Source organism: Ptychodera flava, chromosome 10 (genome assembly GCF_041260155.1).
Source record: "Ptychodera flava strain L36383 chromosome 10, AS_Pfla_20210202, whole genome shotgun sequence".
Lineage (NCBI taxonomy): Eukaryota > Metazoa > Hemichordata > Enteropneusta > Ptychoderidae > Ptychodera > Ptychodera flava.
Window position 1 is genome coordinate 5,609,669 of NC_091937.1, and position 18,441 is coordinate 5,628,109.

The window sequence follows — 18,441 nt, forward strand, 5'->3', positions numbered from 1 at the left end:
CGGTATGTCGTCTGCAGCTTTTGAAAAAAGGGCGGGCGGTTTTATAGACTTATGAAGAGCGACGAGCGATGAGCCTCCGAGTAAAAGAGCAAGATTTTCCGTTGAAACAACACAGGATTTTGAAGAGCTATAGTTGACAACAGGGATTCAAGTGCAAGCAAGGGCATCATTTGGTACGTTGAGCACATATTCGTCTATTTTTATGGAGAAACTGTCAATAGTACCGTGACCGCTGTTCAGAACTCTCCAAGTAAAATTCTCGGTGGAAGAGAACTAGCTTTTTGATGATTTCTTTAAGATATTTCCGTAAAGAACTAGCTTTTTGATGTGGAAAAAGATGAGAGGTAGGGCCAGTATCAAGACACCATTTCAGTAATTTGCCATAAGTGTAAATGATGGTTTTGATGGAATCTTCTGTAAAAATTACAAAATCTAGTCTGAGCACTCAATCGTGCAAACAGTCGAACTTAATTTTACTTTGTTGTTCAGTTGTTAAATATGAAGCTTTATTTTTTAGTGTATTCTCAAATTTATCAAAATTGTGCACAATAATTTCACTGTCTCAGCCAAGGAAACAGTAAAAAGTAACATTTGTCAGATTTTCAATAAGTGACCAAGTCAGACCCGGGTCAGTAAACTGCCAATTTTATTGGAGCGAGAGGTGATTTTACGATTAAATTATGGTATATTTAATGTATTTTGAACAAAATAAAAATTTGCTGGGTAAAGTTAAGGGAGAATGTGCCTCGAGGACTGATGTACGGACCCTCTCTGCTATACTGCTTGTGTTAGCTAACATAGGTCATAGAGTGAGTAAAGTTTTCAATATTTTGTGAAAATTGAAAATTCAGTTTTTCACCAATAGAGTTAACTCAGGATTGCGTTCCGAATTTCAGATGTTGGCAAATTTAAGGTAAGTAGTTTCTATAGTTCCAAAATTTGCATGATGATTCGAATTCCCGACTTTTAAATTTATTTTTTAAAAGGAATAACAAAGTTTCTTAAGGGAAAGTTTGAGGAAATATTTAAATCAGAACTCTTTCAATTTCGAAGCGCATACTATAAAGCTACCCCCTGCTACGGTTTGAAAAAAAAATTCCCCTACCGCCAGTATTCCCTCCTCTTCCCTCTCCCACTTACATGTAGAAACTTTCTCGCTTCTTCTATCCCAATAAAAATACTAGTATTTCAAACTGCCTTCTCCCCATTAGAAAACTCCCAGCTCCCATGCCTTCTCTCTACCACATAATTATTATAATGTACCCTGCGTATTGATAACTCCCACAACAGCAGAATTACAGTACACCCCCTGCCCGCCTTCACTTTTCAAATTGCCCGCATACAGAGCAGAAGTATGGAAATTTACTACCAATAGCAAATAAACTATTCGAGATTTTTTCCTCCCAGCCGCAAAGAAAATCCTCTAGGCTCTACCTGCCGCTCCCATTCGGGCGAAACACCTGGGTTTGTTTGATAATTAGGCCTGATTCAAAATTTGTTCCCGGTATTTTGTTGTCCTTTGGAAAAAATGACCCCTTTGGCGGTGGAACTTTGAAATTTTCCTTCTCCCGCTGACAGTTAACGTTCTGTCTCTTGTCTCTGTAACTTATCTAATATAAGCCTTTCTAAAAAGATGCGAAATTAAAATTTAGCCAGCGCATTTACCTATAGGAGTTGACATCGATAGTCTCCCTTCAGAGACTTATTGAATGTAACGTCATAAAAGCCTACCCATGTAGCGTAATGTTTTTACTTAGTGTCAAGTCCGTGGTTTCCAGTTATTTTCCAACCATACTGTACAAACTAAGTGAGATCGATGACAAGTCGTCAACTGCAGTAATTAAAGCTTTTCTTCAGCGAATGACTTTTCACCACTTCACTACGCCAATAGAGTTCTTTTGAAAGCCCGTTTTTCACGGCTTCGGATTGAAAATTTTTACGAACTTCGATAAGAGGTTTGGAAACTTTACAGTGGCTGTCGTCGTAAATTTAAAAAAAGGAACAATGTAAACTGACAACGCCCTTTTCGGAAAGACTTTGAAGTGGACAAACAACTTGCGCGCAATTTTGTTGTAGCATGTGGGGAGATCGCTAATACGATACTCCACCGACTTTGGAAACAATATTAATTCTTTTGGATATTTCTTTTGTGACTTCATGAAAGCTGTCACTTTTGACCGTTTTTGTGTCACGTTCCGCCTGTGACTAAACTTGGCCCCAACAAGTCTAGCCCACTCTCAACGAAAGGTGGCCGGGTCCGTCTGGCTAGGGCGAGTACCGGAGGAACGTGTCTGTGGCAACCCTAATATTCAGCATTATCGTACAATCAGATCAGATAGGGAAACGGCCTTGTTTTCCGATGTGAACTTGTTGTATTTCAAAGAGACGACAGTGTTGTCAGTGTATACTGAGGTCAACATCGCCCATACAGTTGCTAGCTATCTCCTTACAAAACAAAATTGACCTTGAAACACCCATGGGCCCACACATGAGGAAAGGATGAACGTCACACACGCAACTCAAGACCAAAAACCTTTGGGGGATACATCCAAGATTGTGACACACGTAGGCATCATGTAAAATTACAAGTTTAATATCCAAACTGTTCAGTTTGTTGTCTGCAGTGAAAACTGTTTGATGGTGGATATTCAAGAAAATATCTTTGTACCTCCGTCCCTCCAAACTTGTTGCATAACCCCCTTCCGAGATAATGGTTTGTCCTAATATGCATCATAAAGGTGAACCAAAATATATGGTGAGCTGGAGGATCTTGGTGCACGTGAAATTTCACTTAATTTTATAGTTGAAAGAGGAATCGCGGATCGGTGTATGTACGTCAAGGCGAAAGAACGGCGAATTTACCAACGTTGACTTCTTTGTTGTTTATTTTGGCAAATTTCATCGCGCACGTGTGTCTAGGGCTCTGTTTCATTCAAATCACTTTCAACACAAAAGCCAATACCCGCCGATATACCCGCTTCGCGTCCACACGATCGGACCCAACCTGCGAATAATTCCTCATTGTTGCGTTAAGTGTAGGTCTCACCTTGACTTACTTCAATAGCATACCTGACAAATATTGAGCTGAACAGTTATACGTCGCGTTTCTGTGTGTGTATTCTACGGCCACACTTTCACTGCGTTAAAATTCGCGGGAATTTCATCTGCTACTTGACGGCGCCCATACCTATCGGAGTTACTGGTGATGAGGATAAATACTCGGTAGATAAAGCATCAACATGGCAAGCGGGGAAGACAACGATGGCCAGCCTTACTCTTACACACCACCGGTCCATTATTATGATTCCAGCCTTGAAGCTCACGAAGCGGCCAAGTTTGGCCGCATTATCAAGAACAAATCAGGTAACAATTTAGAAATTTTTACGGATCTCTGTCACAGCTGGCGAATTGCGCGATTGGATGGTCATTGTATATACACGGCGTTGAAGACTATTGTCTGCTGGCTATGTGAGAATCGCAGGCTGAGATAATTAATTAATAATGATTAAATCCACTGTGCACCTTTTGTTCCTGAGGGTTCTCTGTTATTGTGACCGTACCATGTGTGAACAACTTTAACTGTTTACGTACGTGTGCGATCTCCCTGTATTAAATACAGTTTGACTTTTATACTTGTGATCTCGTTTCGCCCCGTGTGCTAGTAACGCAGCACCACTAGGAAACTCACTGCCCCCGTGACATGTATTTTACAATGTAGGTGAAGATCACACCGAGTGTGTCTAAAATAAAACATAAATAATACTGCCTCCATATAATTAACTCCATAACACCTGAGTAGGCTATTTGATCATTTCCAAATTACAGAGAGGTGTCATCGCATAAATCGGTATTTTGAACTATATATTTTCAAAAACCATGGCTGAGTTTTGTCTAAGAAACGGGCGTACGCCCCTGTAAAGACTGTTGAGTGTTTTGGACTCAGGCCAAACCATGTGTTCCAGTGCCTGGAGCAAAACAAACGTGCTACCTTGTGGGCGGTTGTAGGTTTAAGGCAGAAGCCTGACCTATTTTCTGTTGACTATAGAGGTTTCAGTGAAGATACTCCACTGCCAAAGGGAAAAAAGAATCACTTTTTGTGGTTGAAGATTAGACATGTTGCCTGTTATTCTTGAACAAAGAGAATTCATTTTGTAAAAACAATAGAAATCGGGAATTAGCCCCAACCACTCTGGGGCTTTTTAGATTTGACATGTTTGTTACTTCTGTTGCTAAACTTTCTAACCTTTCACCTCGCATGAATTTGTGAATTGAGGATTCTCCTGTTAATATGAATATCAAGCAAGTGTGACAGATGTGTCTATCTCAACTATTGTGATTGAAATTGATCACAGTTTGTGATGAATTTTTCATGAACTTCAAATTTCAAATCAAATATTGTTCTGGCATACTGCACACTTACTACTAGTTTATACAGATTTTATTTTTTTACTCAGAAGTCGGATACCAAATCACTCTCAGCCTCAAAATCATAAAAGATTTTTTTTCAAATAACTTGGCTTGTTCCTCGCATGACTGTTGGGTTACTTTCTGCTGAACAATCTTAGTAAAAGACTATGATGTGAACACCACGATTTATAAATTGGGAACAGTTGTTTGGAGAATCTCTTCTAATGAATCATGTTCCTTTCCGCAGAAAAATCTAGACAAAATAGAAGAATGAACCTTAATTGGTATTGTTCTTAGTCAACATAGAAAACAGCTTATTTCGCATGGATGCAGCCAGGTAAACAAAGAAGCAGCTTTAGATAATTGCCAACTGGATTGCAATGTCATTGTTTCTTCCAATAGTTATCCACTATCTCTCAGAGCAAGAGCAAGAGTTTCATGAAAATGCAGATTGGAGCCATGATTTTTTCCAGATTTTGGTGTTTAGGGATGGATTTTCAGATGAGAAAGTTTTTTTTTAGAAGTTGGAAAAATGAAACAGTCCGTGTTTTTAACCAGATGTAGCTGTTCTATTGCATTCATATTGTTGGATGGGGTGATCACTTTGGCAAGTAGCCTGGAACTGTTGACTTTCCCTGGATGATAGGGTGATCACTTTTGCTAGGGGCCTGGAACTGACTTTCCTTTTTGATTCCAGAATTCTAGTGTTTTAAGTGTGTCAAAAGTAACCATGTTTCCAGATATATGTTTAATTCGGTGGGAGTACACACCTTTACCACTAATGACCTGGCGATTGATGTGACCTTGTGAACTCTGTTGTCACGGTTCCCTATTACCCTTTCAGATGTAAGTTTGTGTTGTTTGAAATCATCAACTGAAATGCATCAATGATGACAATTGTACAGTATTATGTAGAACTTATTCTTTACAGTAAAGAAATGGATGTAAGTTGATGTTGTTTACTCAATTCATCAAGTGACATATTTCTATTAAGGCTTGTCGGTCTATTGTTAGAAATTCACCATGTCAAAAATAGAACATTGAAATAGAGCACACAGATCTATTTTTCCTGTTGTGTCTAACTATTCAACCCTCATCTTCTATTCTAACATGATGATGCCTTGTGATCATTCCATTGCTCATTATTTTTAAATCTGCAACATGTATTTAGTTTCTGAAACTATTCAAAATATTATTGAAAACAACCAGATTCTTCCTGCATGAATTATGTTTTACTTCAGTAATGGTTTCTTGGATTTCAGAAACATAGCTAGCACATAACGTGACTGTAGAGCAATATCATACACTTTGTTGTGATTGAACACTGTCAAGGCTGAGAATTACCAGAATGATCTTACTTGCATGCATTTTGCTTAAATCTGGTTGAATATAACTGAACTGAACTGTGTTTGAGTAGGAAAAGAGCGATGTTTGCAATGAACCATATGTGACACAGACCTAAAGTTAAGTAGCTAGGTTATTGCTTTGTAAAGATTTGAAAATGTTACTGCAAAGCTTGGGTTAGGAAAAAAATTCAGTTGCCCTGTTCAACAAATAAAAACATGAAAATAAAGTTCATTAATTTGTGCCAAAGTAAATTAATTTGACTAAAGGTCAGTGCTGTACCATTAGAATTAGCCTTCTGTCTTCTCAAAGATATTTATATACTGGTAGGCTATGACCCCTCCTATGAAATGGTATTGTCCCGGCAACTGTTGGTAATTGTGTCCAGTGTTGATGACATAAAAATGACATGAAAATTATGTTACAGGAAGTGTATTTTTTCAATAACTCTCAGAGCTTTCAATGATTTCCTGTGAATACGTACAACTGAAACAAACTCCGGATATTTCTCTTTGTGGTAATTATTGCATCAGTATTATTGAAATACTGTAATAGCATACATAATTTATGGACAAATCGTCAAGCTATTTATTAAATTTGTATTTTAATATTTTGCTAACATGGAATTTTAATGTTTGTGTCTGATAAATGATGATGGGAACAAATATCACTTCTGGCATTCAAATATACTTGATTTATGAGTGGACATATTATGAAAGCGTGAGGAAAGCATTTGAAGGCAAAGGCTTCCTAAAATTGTCAAAGCCAATATTTCCTCATGAAAAGAACTTAAACCACTATAATTTGATTATGAAATACTCTCAATTTTAAATGGGAATAAATCTGCATTTGAATAAATAGAGTAGTTGCTATGGAAACATGGATTGCTATGGGAATGCATTGTCGGGCATCCACAGAAATGCATCAAAAAGGGAACACTGTAGCACAGTCTACAGAATTATTTGTAAGCCCAAATGATATTTTTTCAGATTTTGTTTTCAGAATTTGTCGGCTTGTATTTGTAGATGTGAGATTTTTTTGAGTTTTCAATGGCTTACAATTTCGTAAGTTATTCTGTCTGCTGCAAGCATCAGATGACTGAAAAATAGAGTCCTTTAAATTGTTCTGCAGTTAAGTCAGGATATATGAATTTACAGATTTAAAAAAAATTTGCTTTTGAAATTTAAAATATACCGTATGAATGGAATCATGCTCATATGAAATTATGTTGATGTTATCAAACAATGAATTGAACTTGGCTTTCTGCCTGTGATCAATACCATCTTGATAATAGCTGCCTGCTTCTCTATCTGAAATAATAAAGACTTCATCAAAATTTGATATTTTCTATGTTGCTGCAATGCAGTGTATCAGTGGAATAAGATATCATATCGCTGTTAAAATCATCAGTGAAACTCAAGGGAGAGTTTTTCAGGACAAATGTTTGATGGGTAGAGAGCCTTTGCCATTTTCAAATGTAGTGATGAAGGTACATACGTGAACACTATTGCCGTAAATAAAAGTTTTTTTTGTGAAAAGATGAAATGCCAGAAGACCTTAGGAAGTTGAATAGCAATTTGCCTTATACCATGATTAAATTAATTTTGTTTTATTGAGTGTCACTGACAGCAGAATACATTCCCAAAGAAATGTGTTGTAAATCTTGAAGAGATGATTAATGAACTAAGTGCTTGAGTAAATGGTACAGGAATAGTGTTGAGAAACTGGCATTCTCAATAAATCACAGGAGACTGTCGAGACACTGCGCACATGACCATGCAACATTCAATTTTTTATGGCTAGACTTCTGTATTTTAGATCTCTGTTGAGTGTTTATAACATACCTGTGTGTCTTGAACCATTAATTATCCCATTGTCCTCAAACACTCAGTTTTATTGTCTAGAACCAGCTCTCAGTAGTTTTGTGCTACCCCAAAACTTATATCTGCAGAGTTTCTTTTACAGGTAGGGATTGTCCCATTGCGGCTGTGCATATGGGACCCATACACTGCGTCTGTTAATTGCTATGCACAACATATCCCAACAACCTGTGTGTATATCCAAAATTTTTCTGGCTGTACTGAAACTGAACGAAACAGCTTCATGTAAATGAAGCGATGCAACCAAAGTTCATTTGGCAATTTAATATATCACAGTGATTTGAAAGCTACAAAACTATTGAACTATTGACAATGCATCAAGACATTCATGGCCAATTACTGGGAAGAGGTAATTATCGTTAATCAACAAGAAAGTGGTGCAGTTGCAATGGGCCAACCCTAGGGATGACTCCCCTCCCTTTAAAGCCATAAACAGCTCATTTGAGGTCTCCCCAAGCTCTCCAAAGGACTCCAAGCCAGAAGAATTACATAACTCGCATCCCAACATGACTCATTCAGGCATAGCAATAAAGTGTACATTGACCAGTATCCAGGAGACTGAGCGGTGTGCCATAACTGGGCAAAGTATATAAGATTTACATGGCATATGGCATTCATAACCTTTAGTTATTGACTTTAAGGGGTATGTGAGAGATGTAATTTTTCTAGACTGGAGCCCCTTCACAGTCCAATGAACAGTTTTGAAAATATAAAGAGCATCATGATGCTGGATGTGAGTTTTAGAGTCAGACTATGCCTTTTGCTCATCAAACCTGATTATGCTTTGTCATAACCTGATTATTACATTATGAATCCAACCATGTGAATAGTGCAATACATATAGAGATGTTCTACCTCTACAAATAAATTGCATCCAACAGTAACTTTTATTTTCCTGTACAATTTTAAGCTCATCATCAGAATCAGAATCTCATTATAGTTGAATTGGAATATGAGGATACTGCCATAGAGTATAATGATTCTATAGATCACGATTGTTCTAGTTCACTCAGGATCCAGTTCATGTCGTACGCTCCACCATCAAAGTGATTGACTTCTAATATCTGCCACAGAATTAATATTTTTATGCCATCTGCAATTGTCAATAATAGTTGCATTTTTTTTCTAGACTACTAGTACCTGAGAGAATTTCCTTGAGATACACTATATCACTTCTATTCAAGTTACAAAGTAGAGCTTGTGCTAGATTTCTTCAACTATGATGCATGTCATTTGAAAAATAGTTTCTGTTTGCAAATTGGCAGGTGGGGAAAAGTTGTCAGTTCAGCTGCTGACATTTAACTTGTGTGGCAGTTGTCGATAGGTTGTGTGAAATAATAACTGTGTAAATCTTTCCATTGGGAATTACTTTTATTGAACAAATTTACTTGTCATTGAATTTCAGTGTAATAATTTGGTCAGTGAGTATTTAAGGGAAAATGCGCCTCGGGGACAGATATTCAGACTCACATTTTTACAATTTTTTTTCTGATCTACCACTTGTGTGGGCTCATTTTAAAGCTCTTGGCATAAGAAATATTTTCACTGTCTTAGGTTTTCGAATATCAAAAATTTTATTTTTCTCCATAGAGTTAACACAGGGGTGGCAGCCATTTTGAATTTCAAATATCGGTAAATTTTCAATAATTTGTTACTCCAGTAACAAAATTTGCACAGTGACCCCCAATTTTTATTTTTGATTTTTGAAAGAGTATATTTGAAAGATTCCTTGAGGAAAGTTTGAGCAAAAGTTTAAGGTGGCGGTAAAGGCTAGATCGTCAGTTATAAACTTCAATAAAACTATTAAAGCATAAAAGTAGTCAACATTCTCTGTGGAATAAAAAGAACTAGACATTTGGGGTCTTAGGCATTGCAGAGTTGTGGTCCTTTGAAACTTCTGGAAAACTGACCAAATAAGAAGAAGTTGTGGGAGTCCTTAGTGTATTAACTATGGTAGAGGTCCCCTAGCTTTTAAAAAAATGTTTGAAAAGGGAAAGTCATTTTTGCTGTTTTTCAGGAAGGTTTGACAAGGCAGTGCTTGCATTCAGAATGCGTGACTGCTATTGTAAATGTATTTTTAGATTCTTTGAGTGTCAAAAAGGTGTCAAAAGTGAGATTGACCAAAAAAACTGCTCTGTGACTTCAAAGGAGGGGTGCAAATATGGCTTGTTTTCAACATTTTTGACAGAATAAGTTTTCCTACATAATTTTATACCAATTTAATCCCACCTTTTAAATGAGATATGGACATGGAATTTTTACAGCCTATAACAAGGTTACAGATAAGATTTGTACGGCACAATTTTCCTGTATTTGAAGTACTTTTTGAAAAAATCACATTTTGAAATTTGAAAGAATTTTTAATAATTTTTTGATATGTAAACCAATGTAAAATCATAAAAACAAATTTTATTTACAAATCCTGCCGTACAAATCTTACAATTAATAGTGCCAACATATTTATAACTAATTTGATAATATTAATACTATCCAATAATTATTAAATTTAAATGTGTAAAAAAAATATGAAAAATTAAATTTAATATTGATTGGTGTCATATTTCAAAATCATGGCTACAAATATACAATTTTTTATTCTTTGGAGAAAGTATTAACTAAGGGAGTTATCCTGAAAATTTGAACTAAATATCTTGATTCTAACACTTGAAACTTGACATTAATTCTGAGAAAAGAATTGGTGCAAAAATAGCCTTTACCGCTACCTTAAGTCTTTCACTTTCGAGGTGCATATACTACCTTAACGATAAATCTCCTCAGTCTGCTGTTTAATTCATCTTCAGAATATTTCTATATTTGGAACAAATCTCATCATTTTAGTGTTGATTACACTTTGTTGTTTCATGTTTCATGTGCTGCACGCTTGAAATGATTGGCATAATTCTCTGAGTGAAGATTTAAAACCTTCACTACAAGAAACGTATTCTGACAAAAACTGCCTTACAGGGTTTTATAAAAGTTGCTGAGTGAAGATTTAAAAGCTTTACTACAAGAAAAGCATGCTGACAAAAAAGGACTCCTTACAGATTTCTATAAAAGTTCCTGTTCGGAAACCCCCATTAAGTGAAGTAATGTTCATGCACATCTAATGTAAGTGTCAACTATAGCATCTCTATACTGGTATGCTAATCTGTGAAGATATGCTAATTTGAACTTGTTACCTCATTGGCATATTTTTCTAATGGCTACTATCCTTTTAATTTAATGTTGGAATTGTGCATTAATACAAAGGTATATGTATGTCATGGGTTATTTTGTATTTCAAATAACCTTCCTGCCAAGGAAAGAAAGAAATCAAAGCTACTACAAAAACCACCAATAAACAAACAAACAAGCTCGACAGATTCTAAAGACCTAATTTTTCATTTTTTATGGAAAATAATACTCCTTAAATTTTAACAATCATCTGGAGGAGGTACTTGGCAACCAAGCTGATTTCTGAATATCATCCATCATTGGTCATTAAATAAGAGCTGTCTGTTGCTATAGCAACAGCTTTTTTGTTTGATGGAGCATTTATTATTGGATGCTGAAAAGGTGAGGTACATTGTCAGAGGTCAGAGGTCAGGTCATCCAATGAAAGAAGGAATTTTATGTCATGCCTCGAATTGTTAGTGAAATATAATGGAAAATACAGTTTTATAGAAGTTCTTGCAGTGTTCTGAAATTAAAGTGACAGTTGCAAAAGAAGCTTTGTCACATGACACAGTTTGCTAAATGTCATATTTGAATGTGAAGTCAGTTTTGGTTTATAAACCGAAGTTTCTCAGCTAAGAAAACAGTTTACATATAGGTGTTGTTTTGGGTTATTCAAAACCAGCAATGACATCTCATTCACTCAGAATATTCAATTTAGAACAGTTTTCGCCTTAGTGAAACTTTTACTTATACTAAAAAGACAACCATTTTGGTAGAGATTTAACCTATACCAGGATTTGTAGAGAGACACGTATACTTTAGATTGTGAGTTGTGACCACATGTAAAGATCCTGGATTTCATGGTAAGGAGTGGGAAATTTAATAACCCCATCGGAATGTTTAGATGAAATGTCATGAAGGGAAGAATTTCACATTCAATTACACAATGTAAAAAAGGGAGATTTAAAGTACATTGCTTTACATTTGTGTGACCTATTAGTGGAAGATGCATTTAGCATCATTGAACTGTATTTTGTAGAAAAACAGTCTTTGCAGCAGACTATTTGGTAGCTATATGTCATATTTCTGTCTTTTAGCAATACAACTGTTGTACAGAAACAAGATTTTAATTATTCTCAGTTGGGGTATCTCCAGTAGACAGTCTTTGATCATGTGATCTTTGTTGTAGTTCTCTAAGACTGCATTAGTGAATATTAGGCAAAAGTTTGATTTATTTCTTTGTAATGGTCAAAATAGTGGCATGAGAGAATTTTTCATTATATAGGGTGATGGCCAATAAATTTGAAAAATACCAAAGAACTCTATGGTACATTAAGTGACTGAAGTCTTTTCAGTTTGTATGAATACAGATTATTTGATTTTGCACCTAGTGTAGCAGAGGATTGCAATAATTTCTGTCTAGCCTAACTGTCTACATGTATAAATGAAGGATGTCAGTAGTGGTAACCCTCCGGTTAATATTTTAATGGACACATAAAATGACATTCCACATACAGACCTGTAAATATCTTTCACTGTACATGATAATGGTTTGTACCAGTAACTTTTGTTCCAGTTTATCACTTTAATAATGTGTTGTAGTATCAATTGCTTTGATAAGTATCAGCCATTTCATGAACAAAAGACAACTGCCCCACAGCCCCTTTTAAAAATGGTGCAATTTCCTCATTCTCTTCCACAGTTGACCTTTTTTTGAAATTTTCTAAATTGAAGGTTCATTCTAATTACATAATATACATGCATTGCAAACATTAAATTCCTTCGTATAAGATTGTAGTCGTTTTCAGACTTAATTCATATTGAATGATGTATTACTAACCTCTGTCGTTATTAATAGCCTAGTTATGTGGAGATATTAGAAATACTATACCTTTTCAAAAGTAATTGAAAAATTAAAGCAATGATTGATCGATTCCCTTCTCCAAAAAAATGAGTAGATTACAGAGGACATGTTTCCAATGACATTTGACATCTAATGACAATGGCATTTTTTGCTTTTTTCCCCCCAAATTTTAGTAAAATATATTTGGGTACTGCATTGTGGTGATCATTTTTATTTGTGATGTTTTTATGTTTTTGATCAACATAACTTGTAATAACTGAATGATAATTTAATCATTATAGTGGGATCAAAATATTAGAAAAAATATGTACTACCATGTATATCATGGATTTTAATCTCGATAAATTTGCAAAAGATGATAGTGGGCAAATAAAGATCGAAGTCTTTCTGTACTCATGTGACCTGTTATCAATTAACTACTAGTAGACCATAACTAGTGGTATTTTGTTGTCACTTTTCTGATATTTCAAGCCATTAAGAGATTATCTAGTCCTACATTGATGGGACAAATCTTGAAATGTTGATGTACTGGGATGGATTAGTGAAAAACTTTGAATTTTATGGCTTCAGTCTGAAATGAAATGTAGGGCAATTACCGCAATATACACAAATTATCTTGTTTGAATTAACAGGTAATATGCAAATGACAAATAATGTAAATTAAAATGGTTACAGCAGCATATGTTGTGTAAAGGAACGTAAACAGTAAATTGGCTGTCTTGTTTATCTTAATTGACTTCTTTGATAAATTGTTTGATGTAAATACTGAGGCAATTTTCAAAACTGCACAGAGATCAGATATCATGCTTGTAATTTTTCTTGTTTCTCCTGTTTGTTGACAAGTCTCATCTATCATTTCTGTCATTAGCTGCAAGAACGGAATAATTTCCTCTGGTATTTCTCTCGGACGCCCACCTGTATCAGGGTATGATTAGAAATATTGTGTTACACAATTTACATACTGCTAATGTGGTACAACAGCTGTATGGTAACTGTGTCAAAGTTGTCCCTCATATATTGTGGTCCATGGTCACACTCCTTCACACTTGTCACAGTTAATTAGTCTGATGACAATTGTGAGATGATCACTGTCACAGTTGTCATGGTCACAGTTGTCATGGTTTTAATTGTCACATGGTAAGTCAACACAGCTCTGTTATTGTCATGTGGTCATACTGTCATTGAAACTTTGTCAGCATGACCACTGTGATAGTCACAGTTCCATTGTGACATTGTCACACTCCCTGTCACAGGTGTCAGTTCACATCTATTCTTTGTCCACAGTGGCAGAAGCACATGACACTTGAATTACCTCCCAAAGAAATAGCACTTATCATCTTGCCATCTGCACTCAAAATATTCCTTAAACTGGAAAAGGTAAACCTTTCACTTCAGAATACGAATGACATCAGACAACAATAAAAACAAACAAAACAAACACAACAAGTAAATTAATTAAATACTTTTATTCTAAGTTTCCCTACTAGTTCACTTTTTTTATTCATGAAATACTTCAAACAGTTGATGCTGAAGTCATTGGTTTGCTCATGGAACAGTAATCCCATGAGAAAAACTAACATTGATTAAAGGTTGGACAGTTCTGATTTGGATAAATATCATTAAATTGTGTGTATAGTCAATTAAAGACACAATTATGTTCGTTTGGATCCCAAGTTAAGACCCTAATACTGTGCCTTTTCAAGTCCAAGAAAGGCTCAGTGACATGTTCTTGCCAGTTCATGCCAGTGCACTGATATTTGAGGCAAAATAATGTTTTTGTTGAGAGACGGCCTTCAACCTTGGTGTAAATGGGATTAACTTTGTTTGTTGTGCCGCTCAGCATGTTTGGTATTGTCCTTGATTCTATTAGCTGTCAAATTTCAGGGATATAAGATTGTGAACCAGCTCTCAGAAGTTGGATGAATTCTTTCCATACAGTTCTCTCCGGATTCTCATTTCCTTGATTTGATTATATCTGTTTAAATATTTTAGACATTGGCTAAAGAAATTGCTTGTGCTTCCAATCACTGCTTGTAGTTATACAAATATAAGGCATCTCATTTAAGGTGTATATGTACATGAATTATATAAGTTAGTGTATGAAGGTATGTGTAGCAGATAAATGTGAAATTTATACCGTACGGTAATGTGTAAATATTAACAAATTCAAAAAGGAAAATTGACCCTGTGAGTTATAATTCAGTTTTAGAGTTCAGTGTTTTGGCCTAGAAAAACATTTTATGAATTTATATGACTGCCAACACTCTTTTGTGATCTTGGTAATATATTTAGTGTATTTATTAGCAGCTGGTAGCAATTTCAGTTCAAATTTAGGTTATTATCCGGGGTAATCTATCTAGAGTTTTTGGCATGTGCCAATAATACCTTGTAAGATGTTCAAAAATATGTTAAAAATTAATCAAAAGTAGAAGTAAATGTGTATGTGCCTTTGATTCAGTAAAAGTTTTATAAAGTCTCTGTCATGATGTTACAGAGGTTCAATCAGCCACTGGCAAATATCAAGTTATTGTAATAATATGCTGGAATTAGGCTTTATGTACACAATGTGTAGAAAGAGTTGTCGTATAACATAAATTTAAAGTTTTAAATTACGTGACTGATTTTGTACGAGGTGAAGAAATAACTTTGTAAGAGGTTTTTTTTTAAAGAAGACAACACTATAGGTTACCTAGGAATTAGAAATCCCCTGTAACTGAAATGCGACTAAAACTTTACTTTTTTAGTTCCAAATATGCTGCAATATCAGCCAGCGTTAAGATACACTTTCATAAAACTCGTTAGTGAAGAACTATTGGTTAGAAATGCCAACTCAACATTTTATACCTGTGATGAAGTTCATTGACAATTTTTTGTATTTCTTAGTTATCTCCGGTTTTTTGGTGCTGATGTTTTTGTTTGATGTGTATCACTGACAACAGAATTCTAATTCAGACTGGGATTCGTTTGTCAAAAATAATATTGCATATTTAATGTGCTATGTTGACAAGGCTGCTATTTCATACATCTTTTACAGAACAGATATGAAAAAATCATCAAAAATGTCATCTGTATTGACCTTTACAATTTACATCAGGTAGTAAGTGCATTGCAGGCTAATTGGATATCCCATCTATACTGGATGGTATGTTACCATCTCATGTTATTCTAATTTCACTAATGGTGATTTTAAGTCAAATTTCAATAACAAAAAGCTTTCATTTTCATCAGTTGAAATATTCCGAAATGTATTGTTTTTCTAAATTAAGAAAAAATGAATATTTCTGCTAACCCCTGATAATTAATGTTTCATGCATAGGGCAATGAAAATTTAAAATTTACATATCTTTACATATCTTGCATAAGCTATTTTGCATTGTACAACGTGTCAACTACCTTATTTTTGGGAAGAGCTTAACATCTTTCCTCAGATGTACAGTAGATATAAGAATCGCTTCCAGTGAAGCTGGCATGTTATATTTTACATCAAGTATTTGAGCAAACATAGAATTTAACCAACTGAAAACAGACGCTAATTATTCTCTGCTTGGTAAAGTGATCAATATTTCAGCTTAAAACGTAATTGATCGATATTAACTGTGATGATTCATTTCACTGGCTTAATGAGGCAGTTAATTACGATTATCAATTACTATGCAAATGAGTGATTGTTTTTCAGTCATTGTACTTTCAAGCAGTATTTCAAATGAAGCTAATAATTTCATCACCAACACTGAAATTCAAAATGGCTTTAGCACACTCCAACTCTCTCAGCCTTCATCAGTCAATGTCTTTCATTTAGAGTTCAAAGGTCAATGGTAATCAAGAAATGAACCGGCGGCCTTGGGTTCTGTCTGTAAATTTCAGAGAGATATCCTAGGACAAACACACAAATGTGTAAGTGTAAGTGGTTCCCATTTGTGGTAAATTGGAAATTTGATGTATGTTTATTTTGTTTAAAGTAATTGCCTAAACCATGTGCACTTTTGCAACCACATACCCTTGCGTATTACACATACCTACATAGCCTATGCTAAGTTAGAAATTTGTTTCTTTCTTTTTCAATTTATTCTGTAACATCTGTTTCTGTAATTGTTTGGTGTCACCATTTTATTCTTCCAAAGAACCTATAAAGCTGTATGCAATGGCATCAATGACATAGGTTTTAGTGCCATTCTCTCTGCTTTGTCTGTCACTGGAGTACAGATAGCAATAGCTACTCAAGTGATAACAATAGATCATGTACGTTGTTCTGGAGAGTATATATATGGGCTTTGTTGAGTCCAATGGTCTGTGCAAACACTTGCTTGGCCTGATTTCAAACCTTCATGAAAACACAAACATGGTGACATTCACTCATGGACTGATTGCAGTGGCCATGCACTGTCCATGCATACACTCTGACCAATCAACATGTCAATCATTATGATGTAATAGATTTCCAGAGGGGTACTTGTATGTCATGATCAGAATGGCCTGGAATGTTTTTTGCCATTCTGAAAGAAAGCTGATGTGATTAGAAATGTTTACCGTTCATTTCTCTTAATGCTTGTGTATTTATTTTGTGGTCTATGACGAATGGATACATTTTATGACAACTCATTGCTCTCCAAAGAAACAAATAATGCATAACATATAAAACATACATTACAATTTTTTTCATTTTTGTGCTTGAGGTTCAGAATTTTGCAAACTTTAAATTTAATGGAAAAACTATGGCATGATAATTTCAGTGAGTGCTGTATAGCAGTATTAATTTGGTGATTTGTACACTGGTTGTAAAGAACCCAAAGATTATTGTAGATTTATTACAGTGAAGATTTGCCTAAATACCATGGCAACAACCAATCAGATGCATCAATAAGAGCAGCTTTTTGGAGACAAGAATCTAGTTGAATATCTTAGTACAAGAGATATTTTAAGCAGTCATCAGCATTAGTTAATTTTATGATACCGTAGGGTAACAGTAAGATGTAATTTATTTTTTAAGAGAAGCCCAGGATTTTAATTGCACCAGTGTAATGAGGAATTAAATAATTACTGTGGTTTGAATTGGATTTTCTTAAGCAATATTTTCATGTTGGAACATTATCAGGAAGAATAATTTGTATTGAAACAGTTTTGCTGTGCACATTAATTTGCATCATTTTATATCAGTTCAGAATGTGTTCGCTTCCAATATTTTGGCTACTCGTAAAAATATTGCCATATTTTATTCAAACTAATTATTAAGTTTAAGAGGTAATTAGATTTAACCTTTCTGATTGTATTAATCAGGGTTAATATGATTAGATTTAATGTACCTATACAATTGTTGTAATCAGCATTTTCAACAACACTTTTTATAGCATTTTTTACAAAACTGCATAAAAACAATAGAATTTTACCATGTTTATGACAGATTCCTGCCCTTGTTTCAAACACATGAAATCTCAACTGTGTGTGTGAAAATGATTATTTTCAACTCAGTGAATTTTAAAATATTGGCACAAGACATAATTGTTGTTTAAGTGGCACAATTTTCTTTGAGTTTAAATATGCCAATTAAAAATTGCTTTTCGCTTTGTTGCATGGACATTTTTGTCTTGAAGAAATGTTTAATCCATTGTAGACAATGACCAGTTGAATCTTGCACATGTGACTGCCACTCAAAGTCCATCCTAAAGATTACTGATGATTTTCTACAGAATTCTCAATCTGCAATCACTTTCTAATTCAGCGTCAGCGTCATACCTATCGTTAATGCTGTCACCATTTTGACGATGACTTTGTCTCAGAATGACAAGAACCAAG

The 18,441-nt window shown here is 34.9% G+C and overlaps 1 protein-coding gene across 9 annotated transcripts in view; it reads left to right on the forward strand.

The window, feature by feature from the left end:
- Positions 1-2,462: 2,462 nt before the first annotated feature.
- LOC139141848 (dystrophin-like) overlaps positions 2,463-18,441 on the forward strand; it is a 281,115-nt gene continuing 265,136 nt past the window's right edge. For 5 of the 9 annotated variants that reach the window (XM_070711563.1, XM_070711569.1, XM_070711568.1 and 2 more), the window contains exon 1: positions 2,746-3,363. In XM_070711563.1, coding sequence (XP_070567664.1) covers positions 3,240-3,363 — 124 coding nt within the window. In that variant the 5' untranslated portion in view covers positions 2,746-3,239. Of the gene's footprint in view, positions 3,364-18,441 lie in introns of all 9 variants that reach the window. The other 4 variants (XM_070711564.1, XM_070711567.1, XM_070711572.1 and 1 more) reach the window with 3 other exon arrangements.